The sequence below is a fragment of the Pantherophis guttatus genome, chromosome 7 (genome assembly GCF_059756535.1).
Source record: "Pantherophis guttatus breed Tessera chromosome 7, ASM5975653v1, whole genome shotgun sequence".
NCBI lineage: Eukaryota > Metazoa > Chordata > Lepidosauria > Squamata > Colubridae > Pantherophis > Pantherophis guttatus.
Window position 1 is genome coordinate 68435924 of NC_142069.1, and position 25240 is coordinate 68461163.

Consider the following 25240-nt stretch of genomic DNA (forward strand, 5'->3'; position numbering starts at 1 on the left):
ACATTTCTTCAATTGAACATTAAATGATACATCAATGAATAAAAAGAAATCTTACCCATACAAGCAAAAGAAGGTTTCTTTTCACTGTTCCACAATACCCCAGCATTCCAATAATGATGAGGAAACAGCAAACTGCAATCATGACTGGATGGACAACTGGAAAATAAGTAGACACAACTGCCTCCTCCACTCTGAAAACAAATAAAACATAGATCAAGTTTATAGAGTGGAGCCCAGCTTTCCTACAAAGCAATTCAGAAAATAGCATTCTTCTGGGGAAAGAATGCAGAAATTATTTTCTTATTAAAAAAAGTCTGTTATCAGATGGTAATGCCCTTTGAATCTAAATGGAAATAATCTATCATCTATCTATCTATCTATCTATCTATCTATCTATCTATCTATCTATCGCTAAAGTTGCTTGCATTCATTATCTAGCAATTAACTTTGGAATAGCAACTCACACTACTAGATCAATTTAAAATATGCACTGTGTACATCAAACTGCTTTGATATGAGTAAACTGAGTAAGGTATGAGCTACAATAAAATCTCACAAGAAACAGAATATTAAATAACCTGAGAATTTGTTTTGGGAACAATTCCAATTCTCACCACTCCTCTTTTAATTGTCAAAAATATGTGTACAATAGATTTTACTTTTTGCTTCTGGAAATGCAGTTCAGGTCCACAGATGACAGAGGGAAAAGTGAGCTAATAATTTTCTTGAATTTCTTCTTAGCAATTAGTTGTTTAGCAGCAGTATATTTCTCTAATTAACACACTAAATAAATCACTGAGGAATGACTTTTGCCAATACCGCATGCTTCTCCAAGGCTGATGGATCAAGGCTGATGATACCCAGCTTTTTATATCCACCCCAAACCAGCCTAGTGATGCCCTCGACGTGATGTCCCGCTGCCTGGAAGCGGTACGGACCTGGATGGGGAGGAAAAGGTTTCAACTCAACCCTGCCAAGACCGAGTGGCTGTGGGTACCGGCATCTTATTCCGATCGAGATGTTCCATCGTTGACCATTGGAGGTTATTACCCCCTGTGAATAGGGCCCGCAACCTGGGAGTCCTCCTGGATTCACGGTTGCCTCTGGAACACCATGTGATGACCATGACCAGGGGGGCATTTGCCCAGGTTCGCCTTGTGCGACAGTTGCCCCCTTACTTGGACCAAGATGCCCTATGCACTGTTACTCATGCACTGGTCTTGACTACTGCAACGCACTGCACTCCCATCTTGACTACTGCAACGCTCTCTACCTAGGGCTGCCCTTGAAGACCACTCGAAGGCTTCAGCTGGTGCAAAATGCGGCTGCGCGGGTTGTGATGGGAGCATCCTGACACTCCCATGTTACACCCCTCCTGTGCGGCTTGCATTGATTACCGGTTGCCTTTTGGGTGAGGTTCAAGGTGCTGGTTATCACCTATAAAGCTCTTCATGGCCTAGGCCCGGGATACCTGTCAGACCCCCTGCAGCCAGCGACAATCCCCAATCGCCCGGTGCGTTCCCACAGACAGGGCCTCCTCAGGGTGCCATCGGCCAGACAGTGTCGGCTGGCGACCCCCAGGGGAAGAGCTTTCTCTGTGGGCGCACTCACCCTCTGGAACCAACTTCCGTTGGAGCTCCGGATGGCCCCTGACCTTCGCTCGTTCCGCCGCGAGTTGAAGACCTGGCTGTTCCGTAGCCTGGACTGATGGGGGGGGGGGGGTTAATGAATTTTAAACTGTTTTAAACTGGGTTTTAATTCTATATCGTTTTAATAGGAATTATGCATTTTACTGTTGTGAGCCGCCCTGAGTCCTCGGAGATAGGGCGGCATATAAATTGCATAAAAATAAAAAATAAATAAATTTGTTTAGCAAACTTTAGAAAGTTGGACTAGGTGAGATTTCGAGACAAACTGCACATTATTTTAATGATAATGATGCAACACTGTTTACTCCTGTGTGTAGCAAATACATCCTTCTCCTCAGTTTTGTAGAACAAATTACAGCAGAGTAAATGAATGGCCACATAAAGGGCAAAAATAAGACTTTAACGATTTGAAATGATGCAGGTGCAGGAAGAGAATCAAAAGACCACAGATCAAAGGGTTATAATGGGTAAGTACCAAACACATCACAGACAGAATGAAGCAGGATTTCATTGCAGATATATGGTTTTTTTTTAAAGGACGGGTTCTACCTACTAAGAAACTCTTATTTACTTGGACCTTCTGCTGTTATAATTATATTGTAAGTGAAACTTCTATCATTCTGATTCCATCTACTGTCTTTCCAGATTTCTGCAGTCCATGGCAGTTGCAGTCAGCATGGCCAATCATAAAACTTACCTCACCACTTCACCTACATCTCAGGATGGTCTCTACCATCTCATCTTACTCCTGTCTGTATGGAGGAGATGAGCACAATGCTAAGCATCTCACTATTACTTTTCAGTGCCTAGAAATGTGTTAGGCTTTAAAGGCTAATGAGATGAGAAGTGCAAGTTCAAGCTCTATTATAAGATCACATTAACAGAATTTTGCAAAATGACGAGTCCCCTTCCTTCCTTTTATACTCCAGAAATCTGGAGGGTGTGTGTGTCTGCTTTCAGAACACTTCTCACACCTTCCATCTTCTGTGAACTGAGATATATTTTATAAGATAATTGTCCGGTGTGTGGCTCTTCTGTCTCCCAAAGTCATTCTCACAGGCCATTATAAAATGCCTCTGAGTTGTCAGCATGGCCCAGAAGCATTCCTGTAAGATGTTATGCTTGGAGTTCATATTTTGTTTTCTTGCATGCAAGCTTCCTATTTGTTTATTTTAAAAAATAAAAGAAGATTGAAAATAGTATTAGGAATGGTGTAAACCTTGGCAGGAATCAAGAAAAATGGATAGGGGGATACTGAGAGTATGGAATCCTCTTTTGAGAAATCATTCCATATCTTTGCTGGATCCCTCTGCTCAGATAGTCCAGTTAAACTGATCAGACATGCCTACCTTGTTTCTGCAGTTAAAGTGAGAACATTATTCAAGTAATCTCTCATCCAGGCAGAGACGCATAACACAGTGATGGACATCAGCTGAAATAAAATAGGAATTTTGTTTAGCAAATACAAGATAGAGCAAGCTTAGTTATTTAAACAATGTTATAACCAGTATACTATTGCATTAAAAATTATCTACTTAATGGCAAAGCAAATGTATCACTAAAGTACAGTCCTCTAAAGTAGCACTTCGGTCTTCTTTAATTTATTAATATTGTGAAAGAGAAAATTTCTCACTGGAACAATTTCAGTCTTGGCTGGTTTTCTTAGAAGTGCACATCTCAGGGACAAGAATAAGCTTTGAGCTTTTATTTTCTGCTTATGGTAAGATTAATATATCAGCAGAGATTTCATAACAGAAATCCACATGGTATTGGGATAGAAACCCAACTGTCTTGAAAGAAGCTGTCAGTCCCCCTATGTATCTGCAATTATGAGTGCATAATTGTAAGATTACTTCCCCAAAAGAAGGAAAGCCATTCTTAAACAAGAATGTATGGAGGGGAAAAAAACATTTCTGTTTGAAGCAAAATAAAGACCCAACTCATGAGAACTAGATTTTGGGTGCTGTTAAAAAAAAAATCAACATTTGTTGTAAGGCTGAAAGTTGGCAAAATCTAAAACCCATAGCTTTGTTATCAGACATGGATAATGAGCTGCCTACTGAAAACCAGGAATAGACATGAATAGTATAGTTTATTTAGCTCCCTAAGCACAATAGAGATAACACCCAGATCTAGAGGAAAGCAAGAGGCAGATATTCCTAGATTAATCACATCTCCCCTTCACTCTTCCCTTGTGTTTTGCCTTAGGAAAAAATAAACACAAATGTATAGGGTTATGCTCTCTCACGAGCAGTTAAATTGTATCATATTCTATCCTGAACTAGCAAAAGAGTTTTCAACTGCCACTTCTGATCATTTTGACAATGTAATCCAGGATAACATTTCAAGCATCTTTAACAATGCCACTAGGTTTTACTCTTCACTCCCTTCAATTGTAATGCAAATATGAGAAGAGCCAAGCTGATGGGTGAGCAAATATCATATTTATCAGCATATATCATAAATTCATAGGACAGAATCCTGTAATATTTGAAATAGAATGCAAGAAGATGTAACGTTCCCTTGGCACACAGTTGGCTTTCAGCTATGATAGATATCAGATGGAACTATGTAGCCAACAAAGAGCTAGTTCATTAGTAGCCATTGCCTATCTTTTCTTTCCTTTCATGAAAATAGTGGTTTGGAAATTTACTAAAGCTCTTTTCCTCTCATCATTCACATGCTGGCAAATCTGATCTTTTCTTCTACTGTGCAAAAATATTTACATCTATGCACATAACCCTTTAAAGTATGCATAGCTAACATCTATCTGTGGTTTCTGAGGAAGCGTTGGTTTGCTTTTCACATATTCTAGACAGGATTGCAAATGGATCACTCAACAATGAATGGTACCAGATCCATAAGCCTAACTTTTCCAACTTATGTGTAGGTGGCCTTTATAATTGTGGATTTCAACTCTAAGAATTCTCAGCAATGGCCTCACTGGCTGGGAAATTCTAAAAGTTGAAGTTTGCAAACCTGGAAGCTGCTTTAAAGAAATGGCTTTTAGTAATTCCTCATCTAAAGTAGGTTTGCTTTCTCCTTGCCATTATCCTTCCAATTCTGTTATTAGCACCAGAGGGAAGACAAGACAAATGGGAGATTTTCATCTTTGATTACTCTTTGCATACTAAAAGTAGGTTGGTGAAGAGGCAGCAAGAACAAGGAGAAAGAGAAAGAAACATGGCTGAGGAAGTGCAGGCAGCAGCAGATAGCTAACAGTTTTAACCATAGATAATTGACCTAAAAGTGAATATGCTTAAAAAGCAAGACTTTAAGTTGCTTTAGACAGCTGCCATCATCAAGCAGCATCAACTATTTTGGGATGGATGGATGGGATATACAGTAAATGCTTTTCATCCAACAGTGACTCTGGACTTCTTACATATAATTAAAAAACATAAAACAAAAGTACTATAGTAACACATTAAAAACTCCACAGCATAGCATAACTGAGGTGATCACAACATATTCCAATTCAAAATCAGGCCCAAATTGCCTTTTCATTTCAAAGAGCAAACAAGACTTTAGTCAAACTGCATCACAGCCTCAGGAACAATTCCAAATTCTCTCTGAATCCCCAAAGAGTCCACTGGGCCTCTGAGGGGGACCAATTAAATAGATCCTTTCTCCCTGAAGCAAGGGTGGCTGAAGAGAATTCCAAGGTCAACGAACACTGATCTGGCCATGGAGGGTACTTTTGGTAATTTCCCTCAATTCCACATCATGTTGCCACTGCCATAACACAAAAAACAAGTCTAACGTGTGACTGTTGATGTGTTATTGGGATCCTGAATAATTTGAGTTAGGTCCATTGTTGCCCTAGCAGTCATAAATTTCCAAGCTACCATAGACCCCTGGTCTGAGAAAGCAAGTTAGTCTGGGGAACTTCACTGCCAACCGAGCCGCTGCCTCAAACAGTTCAGATAAGGAAGCCAATACACAGCAAGGAGGTTGGTATAGTAGCAGCAATCATCTCTAATTCCTAAAACCCAACCTCACCAGCAGGCTATTTGCAGAGAAACATCTCTGAAAGCCACCATGGTATGATGATTATAGTCACTTTGTGCCTCCATGCCAAGTTCACTGCTGGTGCCATATATGAAACCCAATTGGGCACATTTCCAAGAAAGGATTACCCTTGCACCTTTCTCAGACAAATTAATTATAAGTAGTTGACCCCAGGAATTAGGCTGGACATTGCTTTGCATTTGATTCCAAAATGGTATCTCAGAATACACAGGATCAGAAACATAAAATTTTCTTTTTAAGGCAGAATCACAGCGCATCAATCCTATGTTGCACTGCTCTGAAGCACTATTCTCAAATTATTTCTAAAGTGCTGCACACCTCTAATAAAAGTAAATGAAACTATTGCAGAAAGTTCCAAATTATACGTTTATACTTCAGGCCAAGATACTATGAGTACAGATCATAGACATTTCCCAAAAGACTTAAATGAAAATAATTCACTGATTTCTCTACTCAAGTGCACTACCGATTGATATTCTCACTGTTATAAAAAATTTTTGAAGAAAATAACTGCTTCTTTTGAATATATTCTTGATAATTCTAGTAAACTATATATGAAAAATGTACACTGCACAGCCAAGAAAATATGATGTTATAATCTAAGAAGAAGAGTAAGTTTCACATCCATTCTATAATCAAGTTTTATTACAGATAGTCATCGGTTTATGATGGCAATTGGGCCCAGAATTGCTGTTGCTAAGCAACATGGTTGTAAAATGCAATATCACATGACTCTGCCATCTACTTTACTGGCTATCAACATTAAGCAAGAATCATATAGATAAGTGACGACCTCACACAACTGCAACTTCTGACATCCTGCTGGCTTCATTGAATTTGCCAGTGGGAAGGTCAGAAATTACAATTATGTGACTGCAGCTCACTGTGATGTCGTAATTGCAAGACAGATGTCTAGTGTCATGATCACATGACTACAGGGACATTGCGATGGTTGGAACTTCAAGGACTGGTTATAACTATCACTCATTCAGTGCCATCATAAGTTTGAATGGTTGCTGAACAAGCAGTTGTTAAATGAGGACCATCTTTATGATTTCAAACTTCAACATTATACACCAACTTTAAACAAGAAACATCTCTACCTGATATTTTTCATATTACATTTCCTAAAGTGTTGAATAAAACTGAGAAGAATCATCTCAAAGTTGACTTTCCCGATTGCTTCCGTATCTGAAAATGACACTAAATCTCAGATCTGATTGGACAAGACACCACTTAGAACTGGTGTCCCTAAGAGATTATGAACAACAATTCTGTAGGTCTACGGACACATCTTGATGCCTACTATGGTATCAGTCTTTGCCTAGAACTATATTTATACCAAAAGGTTTATCAGCAGAGATTCACAGCTATAGGTCTTGTTAACTGCAAATAGTAGAAAAAACATTAAGCTGGGGGTGTGTGTGTGGGAATCAACAAATGCAAACTGAACATTCAACACTGTATATAGATTCAAGATTCAAGTCATGCATCTCATTCTGCAAAGAATCAAATTCCAGCATCATTTTTATTAAGGCTATGGGAGAAACTGGATGCAAAAAGGTGGTAGATAAGCAACAAAAAGGAGACAGCAAAAAGAGTGAAGCCTCCTGCTTCCGCGGCTGGCTGCAAAAGGTTGGTGTGGAACTGGAAGAGAAGGAAGCTAGATATGCTGCATAATTTTGGTTTTGCTTGTCACCCCACAAGGCAGGATGGCAGAGCCCAAAAACATATATGGGTGATGGAGATAGCCAGATGCAGGGTTGCAGCCCCCTGTGGTCTGCCAAAGCAAGTAAGGCTGCCAAACTTTTATCATGCGACAGGGGGCTACAATGGCCATAATTTTGGCCATGGGTTATAAACCCCTTCATTCACCCCGTTGTGTAATTTTGAACTGTTGCTGAACAAATGGTCGTTAAGTCACGGACTCCCTATATTAGCAATCTTTCCCGTGCTAAAAAAGAAATATGTATTTTCAAATCGGGAAGAATGTAGACTGGGATCCACTGATAGATCTCAATCATCTGGATAAATTAAGTCAATTTGCTTAAGAATATGGTAACCTTCCTTCCCTATTTAAATTAGGCTGTTTAAATCAAGGTACCATAGTTTGAGATAATCATAAGTGGACAGTGGTGAGAGCTCATTCAGTTGTGATATTTCAGACAGACTCTGGGGACACAATAAGTTCTGAGAAAGACCGTTCTTTCTTCCTGATCTTTACTACAGTCGAACTTGAGGTTCTAGTATAAAAACAGAGAAAATCAAAGAGATCTACATTAGATCTATGCCTGGATTTATCTATGTCAGAAAATGACATATTGGTCAAAGTGAGGGAATTAAACATCCCCAGATAAGATAGTTTCCATCAGTTTAAACAATAAATTATTCTTACTTTTTTTTAAAAAAAAAAAGTGTCACTTTTTATAGGCATTATTATTATTATTATTAATAATAATAATAATAATAATAATAATAATAATAATAATAATAATAATAATAATAATAATTTAATTTTTATACTGCCCTTCTCCCGAAGGACTCAGGGCGGTGAACAGTCAGAATAACATCATATAATGTGAAATAAAAACAATTTAAAATAATTAAACCAATTTGGCTCATCAGTTAAGATCATCAACATAGAATTTAGACAATTTGAAAATTTATGCCAGCCCAGCTTGGTGAAACAGAAAGGTCTTTAGTGCACGACGGAAAGTATGGAGATCTGGGATCATTTGTATCCCTGGGGGTATCCTGTTCCAAAGGGTGGGTGCCCCCAGAGAAGGCTCTCCCCCTGGGAACCACCAGTCGACATTGCTTTATTGACGGCACCCTGAGGAGGCCCACTCTGTGGGAGTGTACTGGTTGGTGGGAGGTTATCGGTTGCAGAAGGTGGTCTCGTAGGTACCCAGGTCCTAAGCCATGGAGCATTTTAAAGGTAAGAACCAACACCTTGAAGCGCACTCGGAAGACCACCGGAAGCCAGTGCAGCTTGTGTAGGAGAGGTGTTACATGTGAGTGCCATGTTGCTCCCGTAATCACCCGGGTGGCCACATTCTGGACCAGTTGGAGCCTCCGGGTGCACCTCAAGGGGAGCCCCATGTAGAAAGCATTACAGTAGTCCAGTCGGGAAGTGACGAGGGCATGAGTGACTGTGCATAAGGAGTCCCGATCCAGAAAGGGACGCAACTGGCGAATCAGGCGAACCTGATAGAAAGCTCCTCTGGCCACAGCCGTCATATGCTCTTCTAAAGACAGCCGCGTGTCCAGGAGGACACCCAAGTTGCGAGCCTTCTCCGTGGGGGCCAATGACTCACCCCCAATAGTCAGCGATGGTATAAAATGGCTATATCGGGACACCAACAGCCACAGCCACTCGGTCTTGGAAGGATTGTGTCGGAGCCTGTTTCTCCCCATCCAGATCTGCATGGCCTCGAGGCACTGGGACATCACTGCAAGGGCATTATACTATATAGGTAATGATTTTTTTTTTTAAAGGAACATAACAGGAACATTCCTATTGCTCAATGAACAATGCACAAGTTGAATTGCACACAGAAAATACGTTTTAAAATCTCCTCAAATCTCTTTTGGGAATTTGGAGAAATGTGGAAGAATATTGTTTTTGTCTTTAAGTTGCATATTTATTTTAGGAAGCAGAAAGAAGAGAAGGGAGGAAAACCAAGGTAAAGGCAGTATTAGACTGGGGAAGAGAGAACACAGAGGAAAGCTTATCTTAAAAAAAAAAGAATGCAAAAGAGATAATTCAAGTATCTCATGAGAAAAGAGAGAATACCTTCATTTAGCCATGTTATTTTCACAGAAATTTTTATTATTTGCTTATTTATCAAATGTATATAGTTGCCTATCTCAGAAAGCAAGTGACTCTGGGCAGCTAACAAAGCTAAAAAATGGTTAATCAACAAACCACTATTATAATTATTATTATAAAATACTAAAAACTATAAAAACCAAAGCTAAAAAAGGAAAAGTAAGTATTAAGCAAAGGGATGTCAATAATAATGGAGCCAGTCACCAAACTGACTCATCAGTTCCCCGGGATTCCCTGACTGATAGTACAGTCAGACCTTAAGGGTCCTTTAGAACTGGGGTCTCCAACCTTGTCAACTTTATGACTTGTGGACTTCAACTCCCAGAATTCGTCAGCCAGCGCAGGCTGAGGAATTCTGGGAATTGACTTCCACAAGTCATTAAGTTGCCAAGGTTGGAGACTCCAGTTCTAATGGACTCTTAAGGCCTGACAGATGATAGTGTGATGGGCAGCATATAAATTTAGTAAATACATTTAATAAATATATAGCAAATGCTTTTTATGGATTTATATATTTTATATTATATATAAATATTTTATATATCTTAATATAACTATTTTATGATATTCTTTGTTTAATTAGGAACTAAGGAGCCAGCCAATCCAGAAACACAGGAATTAGACCATAGTGGCCCATCATGAAGCCACAGTCATTTCATTTAGAGATTTTGTTAAAATTTATTTGACAGTATCAGGATAGCTATGACTATTATGGATCACCAGAAACACATTACTCTGGATAATACCCCCTCCCCCAAAGAAAAGAATCTGGTTATTACCCAGCAGAAGATGACATATTAATGGAAGCCATCTGGTATCTGGATTATATATTCAATATGCACTTTTGGCTTTTGACTGCAAGGGAAAGGGGGAGCATCAGCCCACACAGCATCTGTGCTTCCAACATAATTTGTTCTTCTCAACACTTCCTCCTACTGAATTTTGAAGATTTCCAGATGAACGTCTCGTCTGCATCTAAGGATTCCAATACTACATACTCTACAATTATCCAGGAGTTTGGTAAATGTACAAGATAAAACCTAATCGCCACATGCCACATCTTTATCAACATTAAATTAAAATTAGAACAGGCATTTAGTACAACGAGAACTCAAACTCCTATGTAAAAAAATAGCCTTCGTAACATTATGTCTTTTTTACCCAGGGATCTCTTTTCCAACAATGCCAATAAAACAGAACCACAACTCCTACAGCCTCTCAAATACAGTACAAATTTATTCCATATGATACAACCTTCAGTCAAACTATACCAGAGATCTTGTGTAGTAAATTAGGTCACAAATTGTGGTTAATCTGAGTACAGTATACATTAGGGCCTTCAGGTTCTCTTCTATGCATAGAGGAGCCTACTATTCACACAGTAGGGAATCCTCAATAACACCCAGATGTTTCAATCATAGAAGGGTTTAGAGAACTCTTGCTTAAGCTGAACTTCAGCTATGATCATACCCCAGGACAAGTCAGATCAAACTGAAATTCAAGTTTTAGCTCAGATGGTCCTGACCCTGTAAATGTTCCGAAAAGTCCTGAAGACCAGGCTTTTCCTTCAGGTGTTGTTAAGATTATTAGTTGAGCCCAGCTTGGATGAGATTATGATTGAGTGATAATTTTCAGGGGCCTCAGTTATAATAGCAATATTGCCCTTTTTAAATAAAATATTGGGTCCAACAATACATTTTTGTGTTCTGTAAATCATCTACAAACACAAAGTCTAAATGGGTAGCTATATAGATTATAAAAAGAAATCAACTCAGATGGTGGTGGATTCTATATGGTAGAATGTTTTCATAGGTATAGAGTTGTACCATTCAGATGGTCCTCACGTTACAACACGATAGTGTTTAAATATGGTTTCAATTTACGACAGCTCTGAACAAGTGGTACTTACAACTGGTCCTCAAAGTTTCAGCCATTGCAACATCCTCACAGTCATGTAATTGTCCTTTGTAACCTTCACTGTCGGCCTCTCACAAACAATGGAGATGATGGCAGAAAGTCACAAATGAAAACCACCTAACGTCCTCACTTAACAATGGCACACGTTTCGCTTAACAGCAGCAATCAGAAGAGCTGGAACTGCTGTTGCTACACAGCACAGACATGTGACTTAAACTTTACAACCACATCACTTAGCAATGCAGATTCTAGTCCCAACTGCAGTCATTAACTGAGGACTATCTATACATATTAAAGCACACCTACTGAAATCAATAAAATAAAAAACATTGCAGTTAATAAATTAGTATCTAAGAAATAAAGATGAATTATTCCTAGATTATCAAGCTTTCTACAATTAAGATTACATTTAAGTTTTAAAAGTTCTTTAAAATGCATTTTTGATTCAGTGGATGCAGCCAGATATTTCCAGATGTTAGAAAAGTGAATGGTTATATTCTTTCATTTGTGAAGCAGATATCCAACTTCTGTCTTATCTTCCCCTCCCTCAGTGTCAATCCATCCACTCCCACATTTCTGGTGTTTGAGCAAAATCTTTCAAAGATTACCAACTATGATAAAAGAGAATAATCTGAATGTGAGCTGTTTTGTAGTTAGAACTCCAAATCATAGCCCCACCATGACAACAGAGAGGAAAAATTGATTTTGGGAGGAATATGTGTCAATCTATTGCAGAAAAACATTAAGTTGTTTTGAAGTGTACATGATAAAATTGGTATCTTTATCTGAACATGCTTGGCCAGCCCTCCTTACTGCACATTTTTAGAAAGTTTTTAAGAGCATAACTGTCCTTGTAAGCACGGATTGCCTTTTCTTCTCATCAGCCAGCAGTCTTTAGGAAAACTAAATGGGGAAATGGGGTAAAAATCCCTGGAGCGCTCGTGAACTCTGGAGCACAACTGAATTGATGTAGAATAATCCCAAATTTTCTAGAACCTGAGATCCTGATCAAACTGGTTCTGCTATTATTTTTTCTCCAATCCCAATTGTAACAGTACAATGCAGTGATTAAAGCCTAGCTCCTTCATGACCATAGTTAAGCAAAAGAGAACTTCAAATGGATCACAGCTACTAAAATGGAAAATATTTTAAAACTTCAGTTTTCATCACCAACCCTGGGCATTTTGTATCTTGAAATCACCTGAACGATTTTGAACAATTTGTTATGTTGGACAACTTCACTGAAATCAATTAAACTGCTTTCCATAGCATTTTGTAGTCAACACTTACACTTATTGCATTTAGAAGTCTTTATACTGGATATAAATAGATAGCTTTCTTTGGGTTATATTCAGTGGTGGGTTGCTCCCAGTTCAGACCAGTTCTTGTGAACCGGTAGTAACGGCAGCGGGAGACTCACGGATGATCTGCGCGTGCGCTGAAGCGCATGCGAGCGAGCAAAGCAACGCATGCGTGCACTTCTTTTGCGAACTGGTAGCGGAGGTAAGTAGAACCCATCCCTGGTTTGTATTCATTAGGAACCACAATCATTATAATGGAATTTCTTTTGATAACAAAAATTTGCTTATGGCTTTGGGCTATGCACTTCCTCATCAGAAAGTTAGTTATCTCTCATCACATCTGAGACAGAACTAAGCTTAACAAAATAAATTAAATTCATATTCAATCAAAGTAAGGAGAACATGGATTGTCATTTTCTCTGCAAATGCTACATTTTATTAAAAATGTCAATATTTCAGGGCTCTGAAGTTCTAAACATATTCTATACATTTCCATTAAGCTCTATTATAAATACAACAGTAGCCAATATTATGTTTTAACTTGTTACAAATGACTGCTCAAATAACTTCTGGTTTCATTTAAACTGTCAAAACAATACATATTCACCACCATCACATTGTTACGTTAAATTTCTGCTTGATATACCAACTATCACAATTGCCTTAGAAAGAAGCATTGAAGCCATAAATTTTCAAGCTACATTTGCTCAAGTTAAATCAGACACTTGCCTAATTTGTCGTTAAGTATATTTAAAAAGCCATTACCACAGCATTATAAAAGTTATAATCTTACTAATTCATATACCTTTTACAGAAACATTTAACTTTAATTTTAAAAGTTACACTTTCTTCTTTTATCTATGGTACTGAGAAGATTTGAGGCTTTGGAACAGTGCTATGATACTTTGCAGAGGAAAGATCTACCATTGACAGAAGTTTCTGCTGCACTGAACTTACTGGAAGGAGAAAGCCCAAATATGGCCCAAAATCAATCTTTATAAGAAAACGTTTATTCATTTGTTACCTCTTTAATAATCTATTGGAAATGGGAGAGATTCTTACTGAAAAATGAATGAAGGAATGAGTAAGGAATGAAGTAATGACCTGTATTTCCTCAAGAATTTTATAGGCTGAATCTATTTAATCAGAAATAATGCCACAGATTGCAGTGGAGATTTTAATCTCTTATATTGCCAACTGAAAGCAATCATACTTTACGTACATACAAAAGGCATTAATTAAGAAGACATAGGGCTGGTCCATTTCATTCAAGTAGCATTCTAGGAAAGAAAATTAATGTGGATTTTGATCAAGACCCCATCCCAAATACAGAAAATACAATATTTCTTAGTGAGTTTTATATCAAAAAAGAAGGAAATAGACTAAAATATGAAAGGACTGTGGTTATTGAAAGTTACAAAGCTGCAGAATTCATTACACTTCTTTGCAAATAAGAAAAGCTCAACTGGTGTCTGAATGGTCATGTTAAGTAGCAATGTCCAAAGCAAATCACAATGGTACTAAAATGACTAGTGCACAATATCAGCATACATACTATCTTAGATCAGTATGCAAGCTTTCAGTGCCCCTTCCCCCAGGATGCCTTTGGCACTAAAGGCAATGCACTTCAATATCCATTGAGGAAGATGTTCCAGAAAAAGGGGAAGAGTCATTACTAGAAGGCATTGGTCCTAATTTTATTCACAGAGCCTCTAACATCTGCCATACAGTTTGAATGCCTTTAATAGCATCAGTCCAGTCCCTTCTTTAAAACATCCAGTGGTGAAGCACCCACAACTTCTGAAGGCAAGCAAAAAATTGTCAAAATCAACATTCTTATTATAATGTTATCCTGCCTTTATTTCTTTATAAGTAATGCAAGACAGCAAACATAGACAACACACTTTCTTCCTCATATTTTCCCCACAACAACCATCCTGTGAGGTGAGTTGGACTGAGAGTGTGCCTGGCCCAAGGTCATCCAGCCAGCTTTCATGCCTCATATGGGACTAGGGCTCACAGTCTCCTAGTTTCTAGACCAGAACCTTCACCGCTACACCAAACTGGCTCTAATCTGAAACTGGTTACAAATAAATGGGAGTTGTGAGGCATGCTACAATAGAAAATTCTTAATTCTCTTGCTGCTGTGTTCTAAAGTAATTCAAAGCCAGCTACACAAAGAACAACTTACAGCAATTTATTCATGTAGCAATAGCAATTACTTCAGCTAAGTGCACAGAGCAATGTTTCCAGCCTGCTGTGTTCGGAACCCAGATATTCTATTATTCTGATCATGGAACTGACTTCCACATTATGTAAGGGCCACTTAAATTTCTGTCAACAATCCCATATTTAAATGCAGTACTAAAACAGAGGAACAATCTAGTCAATTTCCAAGTCTACTACATGGAAAACTGATTAAGGTTGCTCTAATGAAAAAATACTTCCAAATGGCTAAGACATTACTCTCAATTCTGCTTTAATTGGAGAAAGCTTTGGGACACTGATTGTTCTGTTCAGGGAATAATATGAACTTACCTCAAATTAAAAAAATGTTCTACACAGAACCTTTATTCATGTCTCCTTTCAAGCAGCAAAATAAATGTTATTTCCCTAAAGAAGAAAAATAAATCCAACTAGAAATTGTACGGATGGTGTAATTTGCAGGTAGACTTTGAGTTACAACCATAATTGAGCCCAGAATAATGGTTGTAAATTATGTTGGTTGTTAAGGGGGTCACCAAGTGAACACACCCAATATACAATATATTTTGCAGTGGAAATTAAGTGAATCATAGCAGTTATTAAGAGAACACTGTGGCCATTAAGTAACCACTGTGGTCATTAAGCAACCCGCCAGTCATTAAATGACCCCTGCAGCCATTAAGCGAATCCATTGGAAGAATATACCAATTTCCAACAAAAGAGTTATAAATAGCGGCCACCTGTCCACAAGATGCTGCAAATAGCACCCAAAATGCAATCACATCTGACCATGGATGGGGCAGGGATCAGAATTTAAAGTCTAGGTCATAATTAGCTCTGAAGAGGTCCATCATAATTTTGAATGGTCACTAGCAATTGGTAGTAAATTGCCACATTTTAATTCAATGTAACCAGGGATGGCATTCACTTACCTTTGCTACCGGTTCGCAAACGTGAGTGCATGCGCCTCCTCCACACATGCGCAGAGGGTAAAAAATGGGACATGATAACATCCGGGCGGGTGGGCGGAGCCTCCCGTTGCCGGCACTACAAGATCTTGCAATCCAGATAGAACCGGCAGAATTTCACTGAAACTGAAACTGAATGTAACTCAGTTTCAAATCTTAGCTTGGATGCCATGTTGGAGAAGGCTGTTTTATCAATTCTGGAATGTTTCAGTGAGATTTATACTGATAGCCAGTTGACCATATAATTCAAGACAAAGATGATGGTATATAGTGGGGATTAGATTTTGTTCTTGGAATGCTGCTTTATTTTCTCCTATGGCTAGAATCTTCTTTGCTTGGCTTTGACTTGTGAACCAGCTTGCCTTTTCTCAGGTAAGTTGGATTTGGTCATAGTGATCCATATCAGGGCATCATTACTAAACCTTAGTAGGAACCAAGCTTTTCATGGCGTGGAACTGCTAATAAGGAATTTCATTTTAATTGGTGCAAAGTCCAACACACAGGATTTTTAGTGTCTGCTTTTTCAGATTATGTATTGTTTGTATAGCAATTGTACTAGCCCAACTATAATTAATGTTGGGGAAAATATCTTCAATTAGGATGTCTACTATATTTAAGTAGTAGTAGACTATTTTTCTCATATGAACCCATGATTTTTTAAAAATTAGTAATGCTGTTTATACACCAGCATTTGAACTGTATCTCAACTATATGGACAAAAAAAAAACCAGACTTGTTACATTTCTAATTGTTTTTAGGTAGCTAATTTTTATTCAGTTTAGCCTAAATGGGACTTAATTATCCGAACATTACAATCCTCCACAGTCTCCGATTCCATCTTTAACCCTGTTTCTTTCAGTGACTTCACTGTTGTTGTTTTAATTGTACTGTAACCCTGGGTTTCATGGATGTGTTGAAATTTCACCTAGAAAAAGGTGCATGTACTGTGTATGTTTGAAAAAAGATATACAGAAAACATTGAAACTCAAAGCATCTAATAATTCATTTGAATTATTCATACATCTAAACCAAATCCAACAGTCAATAAGTTCAATAAGTGGATGATTTGATTGCCAGAAAATTTCATAAAGAAAGGAGGCTTCAGTTTCTTACATTTGAGAGAAAAAAGGGAAGGAAGATACCAATCAGAATGGGGATTTTTCAAATTCTGCTAGAAGTCAGGTCTGAGTGGTTTAAACATCCAACATGGAATCTTTATTCTCAATGGAGCCATCTATTCACATTAAGCCAAACCTGGCTTAAATAGAAATGCTGAACTACATACCGTCAATTATACTGAGATTTTGTAAATTTTCCAAAACCTATGCAATTTATTTGATTGACTTTGGGTAACACGGTGTCCAACATTGTTCCATTGTAATACTGAAGCACTGACACTTTTCCTTCCCACCCAGTTTTAAACATCCTTTACATCAGTTAGTTGTTCACACATTAAAAATGATTGCAACCGTGTGTATGTATTTATGTGTGTTATTTATAGGCATGAAGAATACACGAAGCTTGTCAAATGTTAAATTTTACTGATGAAAAGATATATCTCTGGGTATGTGCGAAGCGATTAATTCTGCACTTAAAGTAGCTTAATCCAAACGTAAGGTGGAATTTTTCTAAACTGGGTACCATAGTTTAAATATACAATGAAATAGTACTGTTGAGCCATTGTATCAATCCCATTAATTTTAATCTCTGCTGTAACAATATATATTCAGAATATGCCTCAGCAATATTATATGCCACCCAAGCTTCCAACTTCAAAGTATTTCTTTGATGTATCAGGACATTGCGTCTTCAGTCTTAATGTCCTTGTGTGTTAATTCAATCCTTCCTGAACCTGGCATCTGCCGAATGTTTTGAATAATAGTTCCCATAATTTAATTGAATTGGGCACCACCTGACTCTACAATGTAACAATAAAATTAAAATACCACAACAATTCAAACAACACAAAGAAAACAAATAAGGAGCAGATAAAGGACATGATGGCAAATCTGACAAGCAGGGATAATCAGAGTCACAGCCAAAACATCTGGAGGATATAAGGATTTGCAATTTTGTGCCAAATTCAAATGCATTATTCTGCAGAGCTGCCACAGCAGAAAACAGAATGGCATTTTTAGCACCTATATTTTTCCTTCCATAGCTGGCAAAGAACTGAAGATGGGAGGAACAAGAGAATCAATCAATGTGTTTGGTGTTGGCTTGACAGTATGCATGATCTGGGACTTGTAAAAAATATAGCATTTATATGCTTTCCCAGAAACATACAGTAAAGCTTAGAAGGAAATTTATAGCCTTTTGGACATCTAATATATGAATGTGTTTTACATTAGCATGACTCAAGAAAATAATTTAACACTAAAAGCTACTTCCAAAGCTTAAGCAATAGCCTTTCAGAAATGACAGAAATGTTTCAGATTCTTAGTTCAGACACTAGGAATGCTAAGGTTACATAGGAGATTTTATGTGGTCTGTTCCTAAAATAACAGCAACCAGTAATTAGTCGGTAGAGAGAATGTTCACTGATATAGCAAATGAACCAATTAGACAGAATTACATTCTGATTAATTGAGAAATATATCCAGTGATAAGTCTTAAAGATAGTAGTGGGACAGTATATTACACTTTTTTTTTTACTAGGAGAATGTAAATGCTATTTTAAAAAATGCTGACTCTTTTCCTGAAAGGATGATTGGCCTTCCCTCCAGGAAAGGCAGGATATCCTCTTAAGTAAATAATTACGCAGGGTCAAGATCCCTGGCCCAGCTTGTCCCTGACACTGGATAGTTCCAAATGTTGAAATATAAAACTGATTATAGGCATATCTCAATTATTTATTCAGCATAACTTGCTCATGCTTTTGACAATCAGTAGTACAGGATATCCTAAGCTTTAAGCCACAGGTTTTGTCTTGCCTGCCACCATAAAATTCCACATTTGTAGACATGACACATTTTGAAGATATCTTTATTGTTTCTACATTGCATGAAACTATATGTCATTTTATCTTGCTCTTTTTTCCCAGAGTTTCTGCTGGTTTTGTTAGCTTCTGCTTCTGAAAAATTACAGCCTTTTGTGCCTCCCAATATCCTCTTTAAAATCAAAATTGAATGTGTTGCTTGAACAAAGTCCAGCTCTGTAACATTTTACTTACAATTTGAGAATTGCCTATATTGCCTATAATAAACACTATATTATATAGGCTTGGAAAGATCAGAAACCAAACTTTCCTTTATAATGAATCCTAAAACAACTGTCTTCTGAAAACTTGCTGTAACAAGCCTGAGTTAAAACAAGCAAGAGAACAAGACTAGTTTGAAACATCAAGTTCAGGCCTGCCCTGAAAAGACAGTTGTTAACAAGGAATTTCTTGAACAGATTCATCTCTGGCTATCTTATTTTCTTCACTGAAGCTCCCGATACAGCAAGTATTCTACAAATGATTAGATTCTGACTACCATTCCTAGGTCAATGGATTGAGCTTTTTCTGGGCCAAAGGAAAAACTTGGCATTTGACAGGTATCCCCAAGTATTCAAATTTCCTTTGAAAGATCAATAGGCAAAACTAAGACAGAAATTCTTTTCAATTTAACTGTAACTAAAATATATGAAATATTTAGTTATTAATCATGTAATCATTATTTGATCATTTCCTCTTCCTATTATGTTAAAATTAACCCTAATCACTTCAGGGCCATTTTAGAATTACATCAAAGCCTTCTAAAAGCTCATATATTGTTGGGGGGGGGCAGATGATGTTGTTCTTTCGTTTTAGTTCTTTAGTATCCCTAAGATAAAGCCTTTAGGACTGGTCCCAGGTTTTGGGAGTCTCTGGGCAAAATGCACTCAAATAGGCCTCCTTTTCTAGAAGAACCTAAGTGCTGAGTAGTAGTGTAATATCCCTATGCTGAATGAAGCTAAATTGGGACTTCTGTGAAATTCAATCCTTTGTTCAACCTCGCCTTTTAAGGTACATAAAACAAAAATTAAGGGACCATAACTGACACTGCTTCTGAGTTAAAGTTCCAGGTGAACCTGCATCCCATTACTAAGGAAAATTATATGGGGAAGAAGAAGGCCTTCTCTTCTAGTTAACAGAACCTAAAATTGAAATATTCAAAATGTGATCAGCGAACAACTAATCTTAACATACTTAACCATCTCTTTGTGCTATTCATATCTAATTTACCTAATTTTCATAATGTGTTTCTTGGCCTGAAAAGATTTTCATGATCCTGTTCTAAGGCAAAACCTGAGATTTTAGCAATAGGAGCTTCAATGTTCACATTTACCTTTATACCCTTAAAATGTTTCATCATCCTTTTACTGGTATGAATAATCAGGGTCAAACAAATAAATGTCTTTGTCCAAGAAACTAGGACAACTATTGTCTAGCCACCTAAATCTTGTACCCTATGCAGAACAACTAATGTCTGAAGAACCTGTCTCCAATGCATTCTATTAAAAGGAAGACCATTCATTTTAGCGGGCTATTGGTTTCTTTATTAGGAAAAAAAGTATATAGCTGGTATATCAAAATCTTTCACTGCTAATGCCATAATACTCAACTCTGAAATAAGTAAGGGTGAAAGTCAATCTCACAGCATGCTTTAAAAATACTTTGAATATTTGCCATTAACTGCAAAAGTGAATCTTCATAAAATATTCTGAAAGTAGTTCATAAATATGATCAATGCACAATGCTTTAGGACATGTAAAGTATCTTACTATACTAGGGTAAACTTGTGCCAATCATCTTAATGAATATATTGATGCAACAAGCAGATATAAAAACATCAAGAATACCATCAGTTATCTGGTGAATTCTGTCCATCGAATTTAACTATATAATTGTAGATACATAATATTTTTGATGATATGGTGCAGAGTATGAATACAAGAGTGCCTTTGCCAAGCCACAAAGCTTATTAATGTTCATTAAATATACTGCAGCAGCTGCTGACCTTCACACATAGTTAAAAAGAACAATATTTTATTTTCTAATTGCTCTTAGTATTAATTACACTTTCATGTGTTTATTAGCCAGAGATCTGCCGCAGCAATTTTTAAATTAACATATTTTCCTCAGGTATCATAAAAGCAGAGTATACAGCAATCACAACAAAATTGTGATTAAAATAAAATAAAGTATTTTATATTAAACTATTTTATATTTAGTATTTTATACTAAAATAAAGTATTCAATTCAATTCAATTCAAATGCCCACATTGGAGGTTTGATTATACCAAACGAAACATTAATTTCTTTCATTTTGACTACAGACTATATTGACTATAGATCTGAATAACATTCCATGAGTTAATACTTACTGTACTGTACTTACTGATGTACAACTACAAATAATTATAACAAAAATGGAACCAGGTAACCTATGTACATGCCTGCTCCATCCTCTTTCCAAATAGTCATAATTGATGGGAAAATCCAAAATTCCTGTTCTCCTTTTTTAGGGTGTCATATTTGAAAAGGCTGCCTAGCTAAGATAACTCCCTGAGCCGGTTGGGCTTTAAATACATTTGAGAGCTGAGATACATTTGAGATCCTGCAATGAAGTAGCCATCTTTATCCAGATCATTTTAGAAGTTGATGAAACGTATATAATTTCTATTATACAGTTCTTTGTAATCAGAAATATTATTTTGGTTACAAGCTTTTAAAACTATGGATTTAAACCCGCATTTTGAATTGACTTTAAAATGTACCAGAAACAAAAACAGATTTCAGTATAATCTATAGAATTTACTCACTGCATTTTGAAATAGATATCCATATAGTCCATGTCAGTAACTGGTATACCAACCCAAGGAACTAAAATACCCTTCTTGTTGGAGATGCCAATTGAATTATTTTTATTATTTATTTATTTTTCACGTTTCTGAACCACCCATCTTCCTCAAAGAGAGAGCAAAATGTCCTATGTGAAGTGATCTCTAGTTTCTCAGACCTAAGCCACCATAGTATAACAAATACATACTCAGGATCTACTAAATCTAATTAAAAGAATGCTAATGAAAAGAATAGAAGTTAAGTGTCTATATTGTAAGCACAGCTTCAGAATCCCTAAGCTGATTTTGAACGTCCATGTTGGATATCCATAAAAATAGCTGTCTTGTACCATCTATTTTGCAGTAATAACTTCGGACAAGTAGTCTGGGAACAAAACTGAATTATTATCAGTGCATCATTATGTTTTATACAGCACAATACCACTTCTGCTGTAATGGATATTCTTGAGAATATTATTCAATCATATTGAGGGATCACCAACCCAGGAAAAGAGAGGGAATAATTATTCCCGCACAAACTCAGAGTTGCCCTTATTTCTGTAATACCAAAATATACAGTTTAATGCCATTTCACTTTTGCTAGAGGTCCTGCAGCCTTTACTTATGATTTAGATTAAATTTGTTTGTTTGTTTGACTATATGTTCAAAATACCCTCTGCTTCTTCAAACAACTTTTCCTTCGGAAGAAAAAGAGTGAAATAACCCCAGGGATAATCAACTATGTCCATCTGGTGCAAAATCTGGAGATATTTATTGGGGGAAGGTATCTAAGCAAGGCTGGTTCCCCCCTGTCTCCCTTATCAGAGGATGTGAGAACTCACCCAGAAGAGCAGATTGAGGGCGTAAAGCAGGCACCGCAAACACTTCACTGAATCTTCTCTGGCCATTGTGATCTTCTCTTAGTGAAAAGCCCCATTCTCAGACTGGCTACATCCTCTTTTCAATGCCAGCAACTGGAAAAGCTTTCACAATCTGAAAAAAAATAAAAAGGGAGGAGAGGTGAAAGAAGAGAAAGGATTACCTCATGGGTGAAGGCTGAAAGAAAGTAAACAAGGGGATGCAAGATCAACCTGTTGCATTGTGGAAAAGAATTCTGCCCTGTAGTATCTTAGCAAACTAACCAGACCTTTTGTTACTTATTTCAATCTCCTCCATGGTGCCAGAAATAGATCTGGAGAGTTTGGAAACACAGCAAAGATCAATTACCACCACCACCCCGCCCCCCGCCACTGGTAAATAATAATAAACAATAATAATAATAATTTAAAAAGGCACCCTGATGGAATTTGAGACCAACTGACATGCGTTCATAGAACTCTGGATGGCAGCTTTGACCGGTGCTTAATTTGCTCAGAACTGTAACTTTTTTCTCCGTGTGCCTATTTCACCTCTGCACCGAAACGTTGCTGGGAATAACTACACCTGCTTTGGAAGGGTGGGAAAAGTTTGTCCTTTTATTACTCATTAACGACCTTGATAGCGCGCGCGCGCGTAACACAGGACGGTGAAAAAGTTGCGCGATCAAGACAAAGTAGTTCTCCATCTTCACGCTATGGCCAATTTCGGGGAGGGGAGGGGAGGGGAGGGGGAGGGCAAAAAACGAGGACTTTTTTCTAAGGAAGGGGGGAAAAACACGCCTTGCTTTCCAGATTTAATAGGATGCGGGGTGCGATCCCCGGATCTGCTGGACTGTCAAAGGAAAAGGCGACGTTAACTTGTCAGGGTGGAAAAGAGCGAAGCGAGTAAGAAAGGTGACCGACCAGCCTCGTGAAGTGCAGGGCTGGAGCAGCGGAGTTACTCGCTTGAGCCATTTGGTCATCGGCTCCTTCTTCGCAGATGCTGCTACTCAAGGAACGCCACGACTAAAGGCTCAGTCCATGCTTTCCCTTCCAATGCCAGCAACGACCAGCGTTGATTGAACCGCGTCTCAAGAGCCAATCGGAGCTAGCTAGTATCAGAACTTCTACTCCTGAGTAGACAATGCGGGTGGAGGGTGGAAAAAAAGCTGTAGAAAAAGTCCAGGAACCTACCACGCTCGCCACATGGGCTGCTCAAACACCCCTCGTCCTTCTTCGAGTCAAAGCCCAACAAGCAGTTCCGTTTAAAATCAGGAGCTTTCCGGCTTAGCGCTTTGCAGCTCGGCCAGGGGAAAAGGCTGCTGCTGGGGCAGGCGAGAACTTCGCTTCCAAACTATTTCTTAACTCCCACCTCCTTGCCAAGCCCTGAGTGGCGGCTCTTCGAAAGGCAGCCGCCAGCTGCACAAATCGTTGCCACGCATGCTCCACATCCCCTCTTCTGTCGGGTCTTAGAGCCCGCTGGACAGGATGTTTCTTCACTCTTCTTTTTTTTTAAAAAATTTTTGGTCAGTTTTTAAACAGAGGTAACTGGCAAACGGAGAGTTTGCTTCCTACCTTTGGGCTGTGTAACTTGTCTCTAGCTGTAATAATGCTAAGGTTAATGCCATTATTGCTACTAATAGGCACAATCACCATCCGTTAATTGCAAAAGGCAGCTTTCCTTGGAACAGCTCACATCCTGCCAGGATACCTTTAGCACAATCGAACAATGACATCTGCCTATCCCAGAGTCTTGGAAAAGACACAACAGGTGGATAAAAATGTCAGATCCAGTCTAAACAACTGGCTGACTGCAATCAACCATAATAATAGGCCAGAAGAAAGTCAATGGGGATTTCTTCTTTGATGAAGAAATCATCAAAAGATTAAAAATGCAGATTGTGCAAAGAAGCCTTCACATATTCAGTTTGAGCAAGAAGATTGCACAAAGTGATTATAAACAATGACATAACACAGTCACCAAAATGATTCCCTGGAGTATCTGAAAAATTATCATGTGCCAGTAATGAAAAGTTGGTGGGACTTGTATAATTGAAAAATAGCTGAAAAGGGGCAGGTTAAAATATTGTGGGATTTTTCAAATACAGAAATTGGCTTATAATACACCAGATATAACTGGTTGAAAAGAAGAAAATGTTGATAATTGATGTGGCAATACCAGGGGATAGCAAAATAGAAGGCAAAGAACTACTATCATAAGATCACTAAGTATCAAGATCTGTAAATTTAAATTTAAAGATGATGGCATAAACTGGCCATGGTGGTCCCAGTTATTATCAGCATGCTTGGTACCACATCAAAAATCTTGGATGACACTTTATGGTGTCATTTTCTATCTATGCATTGACAAAATCTGTCAATTACAAAAGGCCATGCTGCTTGGATCCACATATATGCTATGCTGACATATTATGACATCGTAGATTCTTTAACACAGGTAGTCCTCGATTTATGACCACAGTTCAGCCCCAAATGTTGCTAAGTGAGAAATTTGTTAAGTGGGTTTGCCCCATTTTATGACTTTTCTTGCCATATTTGTTAAGTGAATCACTGCAGTTGTTAAGTTAGTAGCATGGTGGTTAAGTGAATCTGGCTTCCCCATTGACTTTGTCAGAAGATTGAAAAGTGGGTCATATGACCCCCAGGATAGTAC

General features: G+C 37.8%; 1 protein-coding gene across 5 annotated transcripts in view; it reads right to left on the minus strand.

Moving 5' to 3' along the window:
• TSPAN12 (tetraspanin 12) overlaps positions 1-25240 on the minus strand; it is a 116012-nt gene that overhangs the window by 46507 nt on the left and 44265 nt on the right. For 2 of the 5 annotated variants that reach the window (XM_034431064.3, XM_087874190.1), the window contains exons 3-5: positions 22552-22702; positions 2999-3081; positions 56-191 (exon numbers count right to left, since the gene is read on the minus strand). In XM_034431064.3, the coding sequence (XP_034286955.1) occupies positions 56-191; positions 2999-3081; positions 22552-22617 (285 nt within the window). In that variant the 5' untranslated portion in view covers positions 22618-22702. Of the gene's footprint in view, positions 1-55; positions 192-2998; positions 3082-22551; positions 22703-23031; positions 23108-23490; positions 24028-25240 lie in introns of those variants that run through there. The other 3 variants (XM_034431061.2, XM_034431066.3, XM_034431063.3) reach the window with 3 other exon arrangements.